Here is a 19,035-nt window from a genome sequence, read left to right as displayed (position 1 = left end):
AAGGAGGCTGTCCTATCAGTAGGTGCAAAGTACTGGGGTTGCTGTATTGCCATTTGATGAATGGATTCTGGACCATGCAGTAGCTTCTGGTGGGGCCTCTTGATGCCATATTAGTGGGTAATTGTTACGGCTTTAATTTATGTTCTACAAAAAAAAAAGATTTCTTCATTTCTTTTTCTCTCTTAGATTCCCGTCTCTGTCCTGCTCTAAGCAAGTCTGACGACCTAGTCCACAAATTCCAAAATTCCATCATGAAAAGTTTCAAGAAAAAATACACGATTAAACCCGGATCTCCAACTTTCAAGACCCCCACTACCATGTCTCCGTCTCCAACATTAGGGGTCTACATTCTAACCTTCCAGAGATTGAAACCCAATTGCAGGAGAATAAACCTAACCTTTTCTTTTTAAGCAAAATTGGAATTGGACAGGCTATTTCTCTAGATGAGTTCATAATTAAAGGATACTCTAACTTAACTTCTAAATCTGACCCCCAAGATCGCCGTGGGCATGGAATATGTGCCTATATTAAAGATGGCTTTCCATGTGGTAGGAACATCTCCAGAGAAGATCTTAACTTACCCTATATGTGCTTCCAGGTTGCACTAGCTCACAGTACTGCATTTATATTTACTCTCTATCGCCCCCACAACAGCAAAGTTACTATCTTTAAAAGCATATCTGAGAAAATTGACCATGCCCTATCTGCTTATCCTTCAGCTAACATTCACGTATGTGGAGAGTTCAATGTTCACAACGTGGAATGGTTGACCCACTCAAACAAGACCGATGATGAGGGGAGATTCTGTCATGATTTCTCCATTGCTTATGACCTCACTCAGATTGTTCAGGAACCCACCTGTGTCCCCGACAATGACGGCCAGTATGCGAGTCTACGATACCTTTTTCTCACAACTTGCCCTAAACTATGTTCAGTTTTTGTTCTGTCTCCTCTTGGATCTTCAGACAACTCTGTTGTATCAATTAAGATAAAAATGAAATATAATAACGTACCTCTCCATCATACAGTATATCGATACACTATGGCTGACTGGGATAGCTTCCATACATTTATATCGGATCTACATCTGTGTTCCATGTTTAAAAAGGATGTGTCCTCTATAGTATCAAATGTGACGGAATGGTTAATTGTAGGTATAGACCGTTTCATACCCTCGAAAAAGTTCCAGCAAAAACCTAACAGCCAGCCATGGTTCTCTCCAGAATGTGCTGCTGCTATTGTGCACAGAAATCACTTTTTCCACTGCTTCCAACGTAATAGATGTATGGAAACTAAAGCCGCTTTCAGGACTGCCAGCGACCATTGTAAGAAAGTAATAAAGAATGCAAAAGAGCTGTATGCTCAGTCCGTCAAGTCCAAAGTAGCTGAGCAGCGGCTTGCTTCCCACCAGTTTTGGCAAATAGCAAACAGAATCCTGAATAGAAGCGTGTGCTCTATCCCAACTATCATCAATGGACCTGAGTTAATCTCGTCAGCATCAGACAAAGCCAAACTCTTTGCCAAGAACTTTGCAGCTAATTCTACCCATTGCGACTAAGGCTGCCAACCCCCAATATTTCCTCCTGTATCAGAAAACACGCTATGTGATATACAAATATCTGTACATGATGTTGCCAAGCCAATCAAAAACCTTGATTCCAGTAAAGCAACCAGAACTATCGCGCAACTTACAAAACTGTTTTAACGTTGTCTTAAGGAGAATTGCTTCCCATTACCCTGGAAAACTTCATGAGTATGCCCTGTATTTAAGAATTCAGGTGATCGCTTATCCCCCTCTCAGTACAGGCCAATAAGTCTCCTGTGCGTCATGAGTAAGTTGCTGGAATCTGTGTTAAATAGAGAAGTAATCAGCCATCTCAGCAAAAATAACCTTCTTAGTGACACACAATATGGTTTCCATTCTGCTAGATCTACAGCAGATGTGCTTAGAGTTATATCTCATAAGATTAGTGAATCTCTCGACAGAGGCAACCTTTCTAGGGCAATTGTTCTCGACATATCTAAGGCCTTTGATAGAGTATGGCATGAAGGTTTACTTCACAAGATCTCTAGCTATGGTATAGCTGGAAATGTCTTCTCAATCATTAAATCATTTCTTTCTGACAGGTTCGTAAGAGTAGTAGTTAATGGGCAAAAATCAGAAGCTCACAGTATTAATGCTGGAGTTCCTCAGGGGTCCATCCTCGGCCCAACTCTTTTCCTGATCTACATTAATGATCTTCCAAACATCATTTGTAAACATTTATGCTGATGACACTACCATCTATGGTAGCACATCTAAGTCAGTAAACGACCAAGTTCTCTTCGATTCTCTTTCCTCTGATCTTGAGCATGTGGTACAATGGGGAAAGGAGTGACTGGTTACTTTTAATGCATCTAAAACCAAGTTTCTCTCTTTACATCATCAACGTTTTGATCCCCATCTGGCAGTTGAAATGAATGGCTCTCGTCTTGAGGAGGCATCGAGTTTTGACAAGCTTCTGGGCTTGACCTTTACTCCTGATCTTAAATGGAACAGGTACATCAAATCTGTTGCCAAGGCCGTTGGAAAAATGGTGGGATTCTTCTATCGATCCAGTAGATATCTCACTGCTGATGCAATTCTCTATCTATATAAGAGCCAGGTACATCCAAGGATGAAGTACTGTTGCCACATCTGGGCAGGAGCTGCTAGAAAGGACTTATCCTGCCTTGATAGAGTTCAAAATAGACTCTGTAGGCTCGTGGGAGATATCCTTTTCTCTTCGCTGAAACCTCTATCTCACAGAAAAGATGTTGTGAGTTTGCCTCTGATGTATCGTTATTTTCATGGAAAGTGTTCGACTGAACTTCAGTCTATGGTCCCCCCTCGCCAAACTTTCACAAGAAACACTCGTCTAGCTGAAAACACTATCAATAATTCCCCCCACTCGTTATCTGTACCTAAACCTAAACGTAGATTCCATGAACAAAGCTTTTTCTTAGAACTTCACGCCTGTGGAATTGTCTTCCGTTTTCCTGCTTTCCAGCTGACTACAATATGGTTGTCTTCAAGTCTAACGTAAACAAGTTCTTGATAAGCCGTTCCACTTGTTAACAAATTTACCGAATTTCCATTACTAACGATTACTATATTGTCCAATTTCTACTGTACACTCTTTAACCCTTATCCTCGAGTGGCCGCTTAGCCTTGATAAGTGGTGATGCCTATGTAAAAAAAAAAAAAATTCTGTGCAGATTCTAAAATTCAGCAGAAAGATTTTCTAAGTTTGATAAGATACATCTGTAGAAGGTCGGAGGTCACATCGACTGAAATATTGTGTGAATAACACTAGAGAACATTATATAACGAATAACTCAAATAATTCATATGCCAAAATCTAAGATAAATTTGTTTCAAATTTAGATAATAGCAAGGCTGGGTTCCAGTTTTTAATAAAGATTTATTTCGTATTTTTGGTTCTTCCATACTTTTAATATAATACTGTGAAACTAGATTAAAAAAAAACAATCATAGCTTAAATCAAAGTCAATAAATGGAATAAAAAGAGGATAAATAATTATTAGATGCAGAAACGAATAAACTGCATCTTTTCTGCAATTCTCGAAATAACTTAACAACCTTTACCAATTCAGTTTCAAATTTCTGTAAGATTACTAAGACAAAAGGCTCTTACAAAAGACCTGATAGTTTAACGGTCGAACCGTTATAAACATAACCAAGACGAAAACAACAGCCCAAAAACATAGATAACACCAATAGCTCTTCTTAAAAACAGTCAACAAATTTAAGAAAAAAGAGGTATGTTACATTAAGTAACATTGATCCTTGTAAATAAGTAGATGTGTTTTCCTGTCCTGGTGCAGCAGCATCTTTCGTCAGTTCAGCCAGCTTCCTCTGAAGGAAAAAGTCTTTAGGGAATGTCAAATCCATAAGCGGTCCCCAGCCACATTTGTATTTGGCTCCAGCGAAATAATTTTAACAACATTAGTTTTATTCTTTTTTTTTATCAATGTGTTACTGTCCTCTTACATACAGCACATAGTATTCATAAATGGTCACCCATCTGGTACTGATCATGCTCAACATTGCTGAACTTATGTATGTAAATAAATGGAGATGAATCTGAAATACTTTGGGATTTGGTATTAATCCATCTAATTTTTCTTAGTTATGGATAAAATAGTAGAGTAGACTAGACTCTCAAGCCTTAGTAGAACAACGAGTCTACAAGAAGGAAAGCTCAGATATAAATCTTAATCTGCTTATTGTAGTATTACTTCCAGTAATCTTGGTTGTTTTTTTTTTTTGTTTAATGGTATACCAATCGTTTTTTTTTTTTGGCTGGGGTTATTTAATGCCGAATTGGCTAATTTGAGAAAAAAGGTTTTATTCTCCAAGTTGTTTATATTTTCAAATATTTATTTATGATGTTTAGTTTGATTGTTTTGTAGAAGAAAATTGTTTTTGTTTTTTGACTTGGCAGAACAAAATTGATTTTTGCAAAGGGAAAAGAATAAATCAACAACGTTAATATTTGGTGTATTCTTGTTCAAGAAGCCAGTATTTTCAGACAGCCTGATCTAGTAGCACCAGATGCCCGAACAGGTATTACCACTTCGAGCCGAAGTGGATCTAGCAGCAATGGAAACTAAGGGACAACTTCACATTCTCCATAGCCTCCAAATGTGACCTTACCATTGGATGTATTTTAAAGTTTTACCCAGAACCTCTTTCTGTTGGACGAGCAGGATCAAATCAGATAAAGTGCAATTGAAGATTGTACAACTCGTCTCAATACAAATTGCTCAGTAATAACAAGTTTAAAGGCAAATTAAAACGAATATTATGGTTCGTTTTGCTTTTATGAGTTTGGTTTTATAAAATATTTGGGATTTAAATGTTTTATATAAATCAATGTTTTGTGGCATGTTACTGCACCAATATTTTTTTCTAACAATATGACACTTTTTTAAAAATATTTTTTTGCAATGTGTTTGTTTTTTTTTTTTTTTACTTTCTTTTCACTCGTAATTTTCACTTGTTTGTATTTGAAGAATTTACTAATAAACACATGGCATCTTCATATTAATGATCAGAAAACTTCTTTTTGATATTTTTTTATATTATTTCAAACGCAAATGTTTTAACACCTTTCAAAATGAGCAGAGTAACGAGAACAGACATTTTAAAAACGCATTTATCAAGAGGAACTGGTTTCAAAAAATTAAGTTATATTTTTCTGTTTTAACTTTTATTGCTGCTCTCCCTTTCGTAAATACAGCCACGCATAAACTTGTTCATTCCTAATACTAGAAAAATCTATTCTTTGGTAGAATGTAATGTGTCTGGAAATACAAAAATATGTACAAGTTTGAATATCGAGTGCCTAGCTCTGAACGTGTGATGTCACTCACCGGACTATTTTTCTTTTGCTTATTTTCTTGAACACTTGAGGTATTTGTTGGGCGTCCTCCTGAAGTGGGGGAGTCTTCATCATCTCCTCAATAAACACTTATTTGTTTGTTGGTGTTTAACGATTACGTCTTTCCCTTGATGTACATGTCCTCGAATAAACAGACAGCAAAATCCCACTCATTCACTGTTGAGATCCCTAGATGCCAGAAAGCCTTCTTCACTCTGTCTGCTAAACTTTGGAATCTCCGGTTTCCTGCTTCCCTGACTGCACACAGCAGTTGAAAATGTAATGTGAACAAACATTTCGCTACTCAACTCACAATTCACTGTTAGATATAATACCAAATAGTAACCTCTTTACATCCAAGTGGCAGTACACCTTGTTTGGGGTGTAAAATAGTAAAAAAAAATATTTTGTTTAAATGTGTAATATAGATTAGGAAGATATTGCAGACAATTTTAAAAATAGTCAAAAATCTTTATTGAGAAAGGAATTTTAAACGAGAATTCTTGTGTTCTTTCAGAACGATATAAGAGGATCAGGCTCCAACCTTTCCAATGCCAGTAGTGAACATGGTAGCCATGATGATAATCTGCAGAGGCGAATCACTATTGGTAAGTATATTTTATGGTTGTAAATTTAAGAGCGATGTCATAGCTTAGGAGCAAATGTCTTCAAGGGAGATAATTTAAACATGACAAAAGCAAACCATATATCATAGCATCGTAGCAGAACTGGATGTGTATGTGTAAAAATATTAAAAACCTACAAAATGTTTCCCTTATTTCTGAACAATGAAAAAGAGTAACTGTTTTGGACAACTTCTCTCTCCCCTTATGGGTGATGGTTTGGGAAAAGATCCATGGGATATTATATAATATCAAAGTTTACATGTTTACTGTAAAGAAAAAAAAGGTACTTATGCTGAATAATGACCACGTTATTGTTGGCATATTCTGGGCAAGTCACATAAATCGCCAAAAGGTTGATGAACAAGAACTTCATGCTATTTTTTTTCATAAAAACGCTGGCAATTTTTTAAGTTTTGTGGTTTTTATTTTACCGAATATGATGGCCAATGTTTAAAACACTAACAAGTAGTTAAAAATTAAAGAAAAAAATTATGATTGAAAACAGTCATCATATGGTAATTTCAATGACAAAAAGGTATGTGCAGTTTATGGACGGTGCTGAAATAATTTTATTTAGAAAGCCATTCTTAACATGGAGGGGGTGATGTATTCTGTAATTTCAACTAATAATTTAAAAAAAATTGTAAAACACTTTGTTTTACAATTTTTTTTTAATTATTAGTTGAAATTACTACATCACCTCCTCCATGTTTTACAATATTTTTTTAATTATTAGTTGAAATTACTACATCACCCCCTCCATGTTTTACAATATTTTTTTAATTATTAGTTGAAATTTCAGAATGCATCACCCCCCCTCCATGTTTTACAATATTTTTTTAATTATTAGTTGAAATTACAGAATACATCACCCCCTCCATGTTTTACAATATTTTTTTAATTATTAGTTGAAATTACAGAATACATCACCCCCCTCCATGTTAAGAATGGCTTTCTAATAAACAAAAGATGCCAAATGTCAGCTGTTGTGATTTCTTTGGTTAAGTGCAGATTACCCGAGTTCGACACTTGAAGGTCGGAGGATATAGCAACCGAAATATTATGAAAACAACACTCAAAATGAGAACAGTAATCCAAATAATACAAATAATCAATCCTCATCTAAAAAATTCAGAAATGTAATCAAATTGTGCGTGACTTTGTAAGAATAACAACATTGAGGTCAACATCGTTATTTCCTTGGATTTAAATGTGTATGCAACATCAGTCAACACAATCAACAACCAGGGTATAGAGTCAGAGGTTTGGAAAGATTCAAACTTGTAAGAATGTTAGGAGTTGGAATCATATTTTTTCATCTTTGAAAATGTTATGAGGTAAACTGATCTACCCATTTAGGAATAATAGACTTACCCAGATACTGTAAATATAATTACATCTAAACATCGATGTTTGTGGCAGTTATAGTCCCAGAATCATGACGAGCACTTCTGTAATATATTTTTGCTGATACGCTTTTTGTTGACTATCGCTGTTTGTCTTAATTATCACCAGTTACAACAGAAAAGCAACAAACTGAATATTAATTAAAAAAATCGCAGTCAAAGATTTTGGAGTCTCACAAATCACAGTCAGAGATTTGGGAATCCTATGAGTTTGAATTTTTGGTATCGTAGGAGACAGTCAAACATATCTACTCACTCTGCAACCCTGTCAACAGTCATATTTGAAAAAACCCAGAAAGTACATCAACCGAAACGTAGTTAAAATATAAATGGCAATTATGAAAACGTATTTGAACTGAACACATAAATAATGACAGCGCTTTTGTTAAGACAAATGGTTAATCCTCTCTTCATCACCAAATTAGAGTAATTTTCACAATTTAATATCATCGTTTTTACTTTATTTTTTCAGAAGATTTTGGTAGCGAGAAATCTAATCATCTTGGAACGCTGGCTACAAGAGCCACCCATTTTTTAGAAACAATCGGCCGCAAGCGACAATCAAAAAAGCCATCAGAGTTAAAGCTAAGCCGTTTATCATTAAATTCTTCACCAAAGAAAAAACTGTCTACGCCATCATCCGACACGTCGCCAGAGATTTTTAAGTCAGAAAAACTGACGCCTGTGTGTGAAAGTGACCGGTGGAGGGATATCACCATCAAATGTAAAAGTACGTAACCCCAATCCCCATTTTTTTCAGGCTTTTATTTAATAGAATGCTTTTACTGTATTCAAAAATAATGAAACATTTATGTATAAATATCGATATCAAAATAGTAGTGTGTAAAGAACAAACTAAACAGAACAAGAATAAAATTAACACAAAATTATACTTATTTTGATTCGATATTTCGTTTCAGTTATGAAACTTTGTCAAGTATAGTATTTAGTAAACAGAGTCAAATTGAATATACAAAACATTGAAAACTGTGCTTGAATAAGCTCGTCATATGGGTGGTAAAGTAAAAATGTGTAATGGTGGGAGAGAAGTAAGGTTACATATAGATAGAATATTGTATGCATGTTAAAGATAACTGGTGGGCAATGATGTGGTGAGTTTTTATTACTTGCTGTATTTGCACAGCTTATCTGGTGGAGGGCTTATAGAAAAATAATTCAAACTATGTTAAATATCTCATCCTATTATAGGACATAGCTGCTAGTAGAGTTAAGAGATGCTATCAAGATGTAAATAGAGGTTAGATCTTAAGAAGTTTATAACGTTATCCTGAACATAAAGTTAAAAAAAATGAAAAACCTAAAGGTAAAAGTCAATCCACACTAACGCTTTTCTAACAAGCCTCCCCACAAAACTGCTTACACTGCATGCCCCTAAATCACTTTGAGGAGTGTAACTATTCATTAGATATATAACCTCTACAAATTAACCCTGTAACATTAACTAACCACGCGGGGTTGCAGAAATACCTGGATTAGGACCGAGGCACAGAGCAAACCCTCTCAGGGCTGATGGACCCAGTAGATCTTCCCAGATCACCCGTCTAGGAGAAGGAAAACTCTGAAACTAAACCAAAGGGGAGGGAGGCCTCTCCAGTCTTGGATGACAACCTTCCTAGAGCTGGTCACTCAAACAAATTACCGGTTTGCAAACCTAAATTGCTTAAGGAGTAGATAGGCTCTGTCTATCGCCCGACTTCCATTCTCCTTCTTTGCCTATTAGTCAGGCGCAGAGACACTATCACTAGTGAATCGACAAAACACTTAGTGGTAGATCTTGTTTCTTGTCTAGGGCAATGAATGCCGTTCCCCCATTCCCGACACATCCCACCCCTCATAACTGGGCACTTGGAAGTGCTTGAGTACCACACATGCCTGTGCAATTAGATTGGGGTGATCTTCTGATGGGCTGAGGGTACCGGATTGACAGTTCCTGGCTGCTGTTTCCGAATGGTAGTACAGGACCCTAACTCTTTGGTAGCACTTAGAGCGGCTGCTCCATCAACAGTTGCATAATATTGGGATGTTTGTAGTGCCATGTCATGCATGGAAAGGGACCCTGCACTCATCCCCGATGGGCTTTCCTGAGGCCACAGTCCTAGTTGAAGAAAGGTCAGCTAATGGTCTACTTGTGTTGCATGTCTGATACCCTGCATTACCTCTTGTTCAGCTCCCTCTTACCTAACAGAAACTCTTTAAAAACATGATGACAGTACAATCAAAAAATAAGCTTAAACCAGGCCTAGGGACAAACAAATCCAACTTGCCTCCTCCCTTGAGGCTTGCATTCACTAACATCCGTGGGCTTAGAACTAATTTAGCTGATGCTGAAGCATTTCTCCTAACAAATACCCCGGATATCTTAGCACTAAGCGAGACTAACCTACACTCCTCCATCCTCTCTAACTACTTTAACATGCCTGGCTATCTCCAACTCTGCCATAAGGATTCTGACAGACATATGCACGGACTTGGAGTAACACTTTCCCCCTGACTAGAGAAACAAACCTAGAAACAGACGATCAAGCCTTTATGTGCTTTAGACTAAACATACAACGTAACATTAGCAACTTTTATTTTCTCTACCGCTTTCCCTCGACCCAGGACTGCACCATAATAAACAAAGTCTCTGACAGCATAGACACAGCACTCTCCCGCGACACTATCGCACAAATACATGTATTTGGTGACTTTAATGTCCACCACAAAAACTGGCTTGGATCCTCTACTCACACAGATGCAGCAGGCAGCTCAACACATAGTTTCGCTATATCTCACTCCCTATCACAAATAGTTACGTTTCCAACCAGTTTCCCTGACCAGCAAGAACAACAAGCATCACTTCTAGATCTGTTTCTGACTACAGTTCCCGAGGATTGTATAACAAATGCTGACAGCCCACTCGGGAACGCTGACCATGCAGTGATAATGGTAGAAATTGCCCTAAATTCTAGACCCAAAACTGAAGAGCCAGTGCTCAAAACAATGAGATATTTTAAAAAGGCTGACTGGGAAGCCATCAGAGATCTTATCACAGATGCCTCATGGGGAAATACTTTTTCTCTTCCTGCTTAACAGTGTGCAAATGAGACCACTGAATGGTTCAAAACAGCAATGGAAGCACATGTTCCCATGCGGAAGCTTTATAGCAAGCCCCACTCTCCCAAATGGTTTACTTCAACTTGCGCAACTGCCATTGCTCAATGGCAGCATGCATACTGCAGATTTAACCAACATAAGTCCAGTTCAAACAAACAGAAGTATATAGAAGCTAGAAGTAACGTTAAGAAAGAAATAGCGACAGCTAAGAGAGAATTTACTGAAACCACTAAAAAACGCATCGAAGCACAAAAATTGGAAAATCGTGACTTCTGGAAAATCTACAACAGTGTAGTAAATAATGGGCAATCAACAATTCCCCCACTAACCAACAATCACGAGGTTGTTTGCTCAGCAACCGACAAGGCTAATATGCTTGCCAGCCAGTTTTCCTCAAACTCCACACTGGACCCTTCCAACCACCCCCTGCCTGACTTTCCATTGCAGACAGACGCCATGCTAGACGATCTAAAAATCACCTCTGCTCAGGTACACGCTATCATAAAAACGTTGACACTTCAAAAGCATGTGGATCTGATCTCATCCCAGCTGTGCTATTAAAAAAGTGCTCAGACGAAGTAGCTCCAGTTCTCTCCAAACTCTACAACAAATGCCTTAAAGAATCATGCTTTCCAGGCTGTTGGAAAACTGCTTCTGTGGTACCAGTATTCAAGAATTCTGGCGAAAGGACAGACCCATCAAATTATCGCCCCATTAGCCTCTTCCCACTTTTCGCCAAAATATTTGAGACCATAATTAACCATGCTCTAGTCCGGCATCTTACAGATCCTAAACGTCTGACTGACAAACAACATGGATTTAGACAAGCCCATTCCACAGCTGACATCCTCACTGTAATCTCTGAACGTATATACCATTCACTGGACAAAGCGGGGGAGGGCAGAGCGGTAGCTCTAGATATATCTAAGGCTTTTGACAGGGTATGGCATGAGGGTCTCCTCAGGAAAATTAAATCATACGGTATCACTGGTAGAATACTTAACATAATTAAATCCTTCTTAGATAAGAGAAATCTCCAGGTTGTCCTCGATGGCCGTACATCTAAACAGTGTGATATAACTGCTGGAGTGCCTCAGGGGTCTATCCTTGGACCGCTATTGTTCCTAATATTTATTAATGACCTCCCCGACAAAACTGCCTCTGAGATGGGTATATATGCTGATGACACCACACTCTATAACAGGCATGACAGGAAAACAAATGAACACATGTCTAAAAAAATGGCAAAAACACTAGAGGATGTCCTCCAATCTGTAGTGGAATGGGGACATAAATGGATGGCCACATTCAATGCGGCCAAGACTAAACTGGTTTCCTTCAATTATTATAAGAAACCTTCTCTGCCACCAATAGCAATGGCCAGTGACTCCCTGTCTGAGAGTACATCTTTCAAACTGCTTGGCCTAATGTTCACAGGAAACATGTGTTGGAACAATTATATTGAAAACATTGCCAGGGCCGCTGCGAAAAATGTAGGCTCTCTCTACCGTGCTAGAAAACTACTGACACCTGAAAGTATCCTGTACCTCTATAAGGCCACCATTCGCCCATGTATGGAGTATTGTTGTCACATTTGGGCTGGTGCATCTGCTGCTAGTCTCTCGCTCCTAGACAAGGTTCAAAAGAGAGTCGCCAATCTGATAGGTCCTGAACTGGCATCTAAGCTTCAGCCTCTGTCCCATCGACGAAACGTTGCATCCCTCTGCCTGTTCTACAAGTATTTTAATGGTGAATGCTCTGACGAACTGCAGACACTTGTGCCCCCACGATGTAGACACCCTCGACAAACCCGACAGGCAGCTAAATCCCACCCCCACACAGAGATCCCTAGATGTAAAAGATCTTTCTACTCCAGTAGTTTCTTCCCCAGAACCGCTAGACTCTGGAATTCCATTCCAGGTCCCTGCTTCCCTAACTGTACTGACATGCAGAAGTTCAAGTGTAACGTGAACCGACATCTTGCTGCCCAAATCCCAACATAGTATCCCAGTAGTTGCTGCCCCTGATAGTAGCCCCCTACACCAAAGTGGCAATGTGCCTTGTTTGGGGTGAAAATGTAATAAAAAAAAAAAAAGTGGAAACACTGTGTCGAGTCTAGTTGGTTAATAGACCAAAATATTGTTCTTTAAAGATGCAATAGGAACATCATTTACAAATTTCCAGCAATATATTTTGAGAGCAGTAATCTATAATATAAATCTCACCTGTCTGTTTAAACGTATGTATGTATGTATGTATGTATGTATGTATGTATGTATGTATGTATATATCTGCCTAAAACTTTCGATAGAGGCGACAGATTTTCATGAGATTGGTATCATTTTGAAGCATCGAAAAATTGGCTAAAAACATAAATTCCTTCACCCTCAACTGGGCAGTTTTCTACAGGAAGGGGTCGCTTCTTTCTCCGATATTTTCGAAAGTCATCCACTCTTTTTGATTGACTAGCCTTAATCTAAACCTTTGCCACTCCTGGTTTGGCAAAGACGTTTTTTCATATTCTTTTCTCCCTTCATGGTACAGGTTCGAGCCTGGCTGCCTACTACCACTTTTTTTTTTTTTTTTTTTTTGCTCAGCACACACCTCCAAACACTGGACACCCAGGCTAGTAATAATGTAGAAGTAAAGAGAGTTATTAGTTTTAGCTATGCAAGATTATCGTATACGTCACAGTTTATAAATTTTCGAATAGCATCAAAGTAGAATAAATAATGGTAGTGCCCCAATGAGTCATGAGTACATCTAGTGTATATAGCAAAGATACCCACGCTTTGGGTATCCAAGCGTACAGGAAAGTCCCGACCTTAACCTTGAAAATAGTGTGCACTATCACTGTGGGGGACCATCATCATACCAGGTTTGGTCATGATTGGTCCACTAGTGTGGGCTATAGGAGAGTTGTACACACACACACACGAGCGCTACTACTTATTATATATAATTTGTAATTATTGTTTATTTGTTTGCTTATTTCTCTTGAGGTTTGGGAGGTAAACCTCCATAACCAAATATTCTTTAAATTACATTATCCAGAATAATTCGATGAGAATACTTTGATCAAAAAAGGACACAAAATTGTTGCAAAGTCTGTATTTGCACTTGACATCCCTAAAAATGGGAATATTTGAATTAAAAAAAAAATCAGAATAGAAATGTTATTAAGGGGTTCAGGGCGGGGAGCAATAATGAACGTTTTAATTAGTGTTGCTTTACTCACTGCTATCGCTATGAGAAAGGGGCGCATTCCTAGTAGCAAAGAAAACAGTCACATGAAAGAAAAACCAAAATCATTTTTATAACAGCGGAAACGGATTATTCATTAAAGTTATAGGTGGCCTCTTGGCCTTGATAAGTGGTGATGCCTTTGTAAAAAAATAAAAAATAAATAAAAAATAAAATAAAATAAATAAAAACTTTAAAAATTAAAAAAAAATAATAAATAAATAAAAGGTAACTTTTGACATCGGCTAACGAAAGTCAGGACAGCGTCTAAGTGGAGAATAGCTGATGCTCGGGAACTCACTGGATAAAAAGGCAGGCAGGGGAGAGAGAGAGAGAGAGAGAGAGAGAGAGGCTATTATTATTTTCAAATAACGAAAACAGGGATGAAAGGAAAGACAAAACCTTTATTTTTTGTAACAAAAATGGAAACGGTTTATTCATTAAAGTTAATTACACCATTTGACATAGATTAAAGAAAGTTGGATGATGTCCAAATGGAGAAAGGAAATACAGAAAGTTCTTCACACTGTCAAATGTCTATCAGCAGTTATCTCCAGGCAAAGATAGTCGATACGCTAGCGTCCAGTGGACAGAAACAGGAGAGAGAAAGGGAGAGAAAGAATGACAAGGGTGACGTCTTTCCTCGTTGCTTTCAGGGTTCTCTCTGCTGACAAACTAATTCCTAAAGGCGCTGAAGTAGTTCCTCAGGGGACAGCTGAAATCTACGCACCCTGCAAAGTGATTGGTCAGTGTGTAACCAAATCATCTAACAGAGACATTTCTCTGCCTGAGATAAAAATAAATCTTTATGACTGCTGCATGTTTAGTACAACGTTCGACCTCATCCTCAAAATTGAACGTTATGAAATGCAGAAACGAGAATCTATAAAATATTCGGCTTGTTCCTTCATTCATTAATCCGTACGATACATTAGTCCGTACGTTACATTAGTCCGTACGTTACATTAATCCGTACGATACATTAGTCCGTACGTTACGCTTTGAAAAAAAGGCCAATTACAATTTTTGAAGGCCAAACTGCTTCAAAAATGTCAAATTCACGAAATTTGGTTTTAAGAAGGCTAATCTGGCAACCCTGGACAAGAATATGAGAATAACCTTCCTTTGATGTAGCCTCATTTTCGAATACCATAATATATGATCATTGTTGTAATGGTGTGAGAAATGAACTCTCAGTAATTTTGAAGTGCAGCAGTTCTTCAAAGGAAGAGGTCAGTGAAATGTTATGTAAAAAAAGGGAATATTCAAAAGAAACATGCTAAAAAAGAATACTGTCTGCCAAGTGGGGCTGAACATAAAGAGTAAAATAAAGATTGTCTTTTACAATGTAATTTTATTATTTATATTGAACTATGTAGCACAATATTATTTTCTGAGTATTTATTAGTATTTATTAATTTATCTCATTCAAGTCAGTTCTATATTTAAAATACAATGGACACTATGTTCATAGAAATAATAAACACATATTTGTTGCATGTTATTAATTTTTCTGTCCACAAAGCCTATTTTTTTTTCACTATCCAGAAAACTATCAGCTTTATGGGCTAATGGCAAGAGGACATTCAAGACCAGGCAACGCTGGATCTTCTTGCTGTTGTAATATATTTGTCATGTTAAGAAAGTATGACCAAATAGATTTGAGTGATAAGAACGACACTCTATACTGACTCTCTTTGAATTCTTCAAAGATAGTTTTCCGTCTTGACACGAGAAGAGCACTACATTATGTTGACCCTGTTTGGATTAATTATTTACCTGGAAAATGTAACAGAAGATACTACTCACACAAGCGGCACCGTATCTGGTTATTCTATCAGGTGATGGAATTGGGGTAGGAAAGTGCATTCATTATATATACACGACATTAATTTGCATACCGGGGAATAGTAGCTATAAATAAGACAAATTGGACAGGATAGAGAGTCAAGTTCTTAACAGCCGAGAGAGAGAAAAAGAGAGAGCAAAGACGTTAAGAGTTTGTGTTGTGAATTATGGGTTAAGAGGAGTTGGTATGAATTGCGGTGTTAATGAGAAGTTCTGGCAATTTAAATTTTTTTATTTTTTATAGGGAATCGCCACTTATCAAGGCCTAAATGTCACTTAAAATAAAAAACGAAATAAAAGAAAGCCAGAATAGCTTGTCAGCAATAAAAATATTATCAAAACTCGTTCTCACAAACGTCACAATTCTTACCATCTCCTTTTTACACCGTAATTCACAAAAAGAAAAAAAAAAAAAGAAGAAACTTCTGGCCGGATTCATGCTGCCATTTTTTTTCCTACATTTTTCTATTTAAAAAATAGCTCTACACTCAAGAGTAGTGTATATTATGAACTTTAAATGATGTTTTTTTTTTAAATTTTTATTGACAATGTCTTTTTTTATTTAAAATACTATTTGCATTGTAGGTTATTTGAATGTGTATAGCAGCTTTAATAAGAAGTCATGGGGCAAGCGATGGTGCTTGGTCAAATTGCACACATTCGAGTGTTATCAAAACAGCAGCAGCAATATCTGCGAACTGAACTTCTTGCTCAAAGATTGCGTCGTTCGGTGGGCAAAAGAGGAGACGAAAAGCGATTTAGGACTCATGATTTGTAATAACAACATTGAAAAAATTACAGTAGAGGTCAGTAAAGTTTTTTGGTTTTTCAGGGTTTTTTTTTATTCATTGTAAAGAAAATGAAATAAATTCTCACCATTTAAAAAAATTTTTATTCCTAAATTCAGAAGAAAAATACAGCTTATTTTTTTTTTTAACTTTGCTTCCTAACTATAACTAACTTTTTATTTGTGTTTTCTGTTTTACTAATCCTATTCTTTTCCAACTGCTCTTCACTCCTCCTTCCTATATGCCTTAATTCTCTACTCTTACTATCCTCCTTTATCATCAGTATAACTTTCTATTACGCGTGCTATAATCTTTTCCTTTCTATTATTTCCTTTTTACTGTCCACGACGTAACCTCCCCCTTTCTACTACTCTACTACAACTACTGCCTTTTTTCCTATCCTAGTGTTTCCTTCCTCATCCTCTTTATGACCTGCATGCTTCCTCATTATTACATGCACACATACAGTTTTGAAATACATTATTCACACTAGACACAGTCTTCACCTTTTTTATCATCACAATATTTCAACAGTAGAAACAGTTCAAATATAAATCATAAATTAAAAAAAAAAAATAGAGGTTAAATGTGTTATCTCTATAAATTCTCTCCCGATAAGAGGCAGAATATTTTCTTTCAAAGTTTTTTAAAGATAAGAACAATAAAACATTAGCATAAAAGTACAGATTTTTGTTTTGTTTTTAGAATAAACATTTATTAAATATTTACTTAAAATCAACTTTTAGACTCATATAAGGGTCTTCATCAGAAAAATACAGACAATATTTTTATGTGCCATATTGTAACGACCGCAGTCTTCAGATCTTAGAGATTGAGTTGATGCGGTCAATTCCAGTGGTTTACTGCTCTGGTATGCATCTTTGAGTTATGAATAAAATTATGGGATATTCAAACCGTGAAAATACTTTTGTGATTCATACATACTTAGCAGAGCAAGAACCCACTGGAATTGGACTCTTATAAGGATCCAAAATTAAAATTTGACTAAATTAATATTTTTATTTGAAATGAAAAAAATCTGTATTTTGAGTTGTCTATTTTTTTAAATTTCTATAAATGCAAACAGTAGGAATACTTTCATTCATAATTTGCATAAAAGTTTGCAAATGGCAAGAAGGACTTATAAAAAATCTGAACGTAGAAATTCTGCGTTATCATTAGGGCAAGGACAACAGCATATTATTTTCATTGTTTTGACTGTCGGGTGTGTTTCCGTTGATATCTTATGTTTTTATATATAGTGATGTGGTTCTCGGTTGTCTAACTGTGTCGGATATATACTCGAGAGTCAAAACAATGGAAAGAATATTCTGTTGCCATAGCCCTAGTTATCATAATGGATGAAAGTGTGAAACAAATCCTACAAATGCTGTAGACATGAACAACTGTACAACCAATCCGACATTAGGCTCCCACCCTTCACACATATAAACACGCACACACATAAAAAAAAAAAAAAGTAAAGACATAATTTTGTGGGACAATCAGAGGAAGTTTGGGTCAATTTGTTGGAGACATTTAAACTGACATTAGTCAGTCGTTTGGCACCCGAGTGACTGAGAGCAGCCGATAATAACAGAAAGGAACAATTCTGCGAGTTTAGGATTTTAAATGGCACCAATTGGTCAGTGATTAAACAGAAATTGATCCACCTTGTGAAAATGAGGGACATTATAGCGATTAAGTCTATGACAAAAAACTAAAATAACATCTCTAGCATTGCTAGTTTATTTATTTATTTTTTTACAAGGTAGTCACCACTTCTCAAGACCCGGAAGCCACTCAGGGATAAGGATTATTACGTGTACAGTACGTTAGTGTTGAGATTTGATAGAGTGTCTACTCAAGGGGGTGGGTCATCAGGAATTTTTTTATGTTGGACTTGAAGACGTACAGGTTGTAGTCAGGTGGGAAGCAGGCAGACGGAACAGTTTCACAGGCATGCACTTCCACAGGCGTGCAGTTCTAAGAAAGAAGCTTTGTTCATGGAATCTACGTTCTGGTTTAGGCACAGATAAAGAGTGGGGAAAATCTTTTACAGTGGTTTCAGCTAGACGAGTGTTCATCATGAAAGATCAGCGAGAGGGGGCCAGGTATTGGAGCTCAGACGAGCACCTGTCATGGAAGTAATGATAAAACAAAGACAGGCTCGCAACGTCTCTCCTGTGGGAGAGAGGTTGCAGGGAAGAGAAAAGGTCATCCCCCACTAAGCCACGAAGCCTATTTTGTACTCTGTCAAGGCAGGATAGAGTGTTTTTAGCAGTTCCTGCCCAGATGTGGCAGCAGTACTCCATCCTTGGATGTACTTGGCTTTTATATAAGTAGTGAATTGCGTCAGCAGTGAGATATATTCTGGAGCGGTAGAAGGATCCCACCATTTTTCCAGCGACCTTCGCAATAGACTTGATGTACGTGTTCCATTTCAGGCCAGAAGTAAAGGTCAAACCTAGAAGCTTATCAAAGCATGGAGCTTCCCCTAGTCGAGAGCCGTCCATTTCAATTGATGCCAGATGGGGATCAGAGTATTGATGATGTAAGGATAGGAGCTTGGTTTTAGATG

The 19,035-nt window shown here is 37.1% G+C and overlaps 1 protein-coding gene across 7 annotated transcripts in view; it reads left to right on the top strand.

Moving 5' to 3' along the window:
• LOC145290459 (uncharacterized) overlaps positions 1 to 19,035 on the top strand; it is a 565,155-nt gene that overhangs the window by 499,983 nt on the left and 46,137 nt on the right. For 6 of the 7 annotated variants that reach the window (XR_013869319.1, XM_080136489.1, XM_080136491.1 and 3 more), the window contains 3 exons: positions 5,944 to 6,034; positions 7,931 to 8,188; positions 16,252 to 16,472. Coding sequence is in view for 6 of the 7 variants with exons in the window: in XM_080136489.1 (XP_079992615.1) it covers positions 5,944 to 6,034; positions 7,931 to 8,188; positions 16,252 to 16,472 (570 nt within the window). In the remaining variant the exon portion in view is untranslated. The remainder of the gene's footprint in view (positions 1 to 5,943; positions 6,035 to 7,930; positions 8,189 to 16,251; positions 16,473 to 19,035) is intronic. The other variant, XM_080136488.1, reaches the window with a different exon arrangement.

Source organism: Euprymna scolopes, chromosome 2 (genome assembly GCF_053919585.1).
Source record: "Euprymna scolopes isolate OS-2025 chromosome 2, ASM5391958v1, whole genome shotgun sequence".
NCBI lineage: Eukaryota > Metazoa > Mollusca > Cephalopoda > Sepiida > Sepiolidae > Euprymna > Euprymna scolopes.
This window is presented reverse-complemented; position numbering and strand designations above follow the sequence as displayed.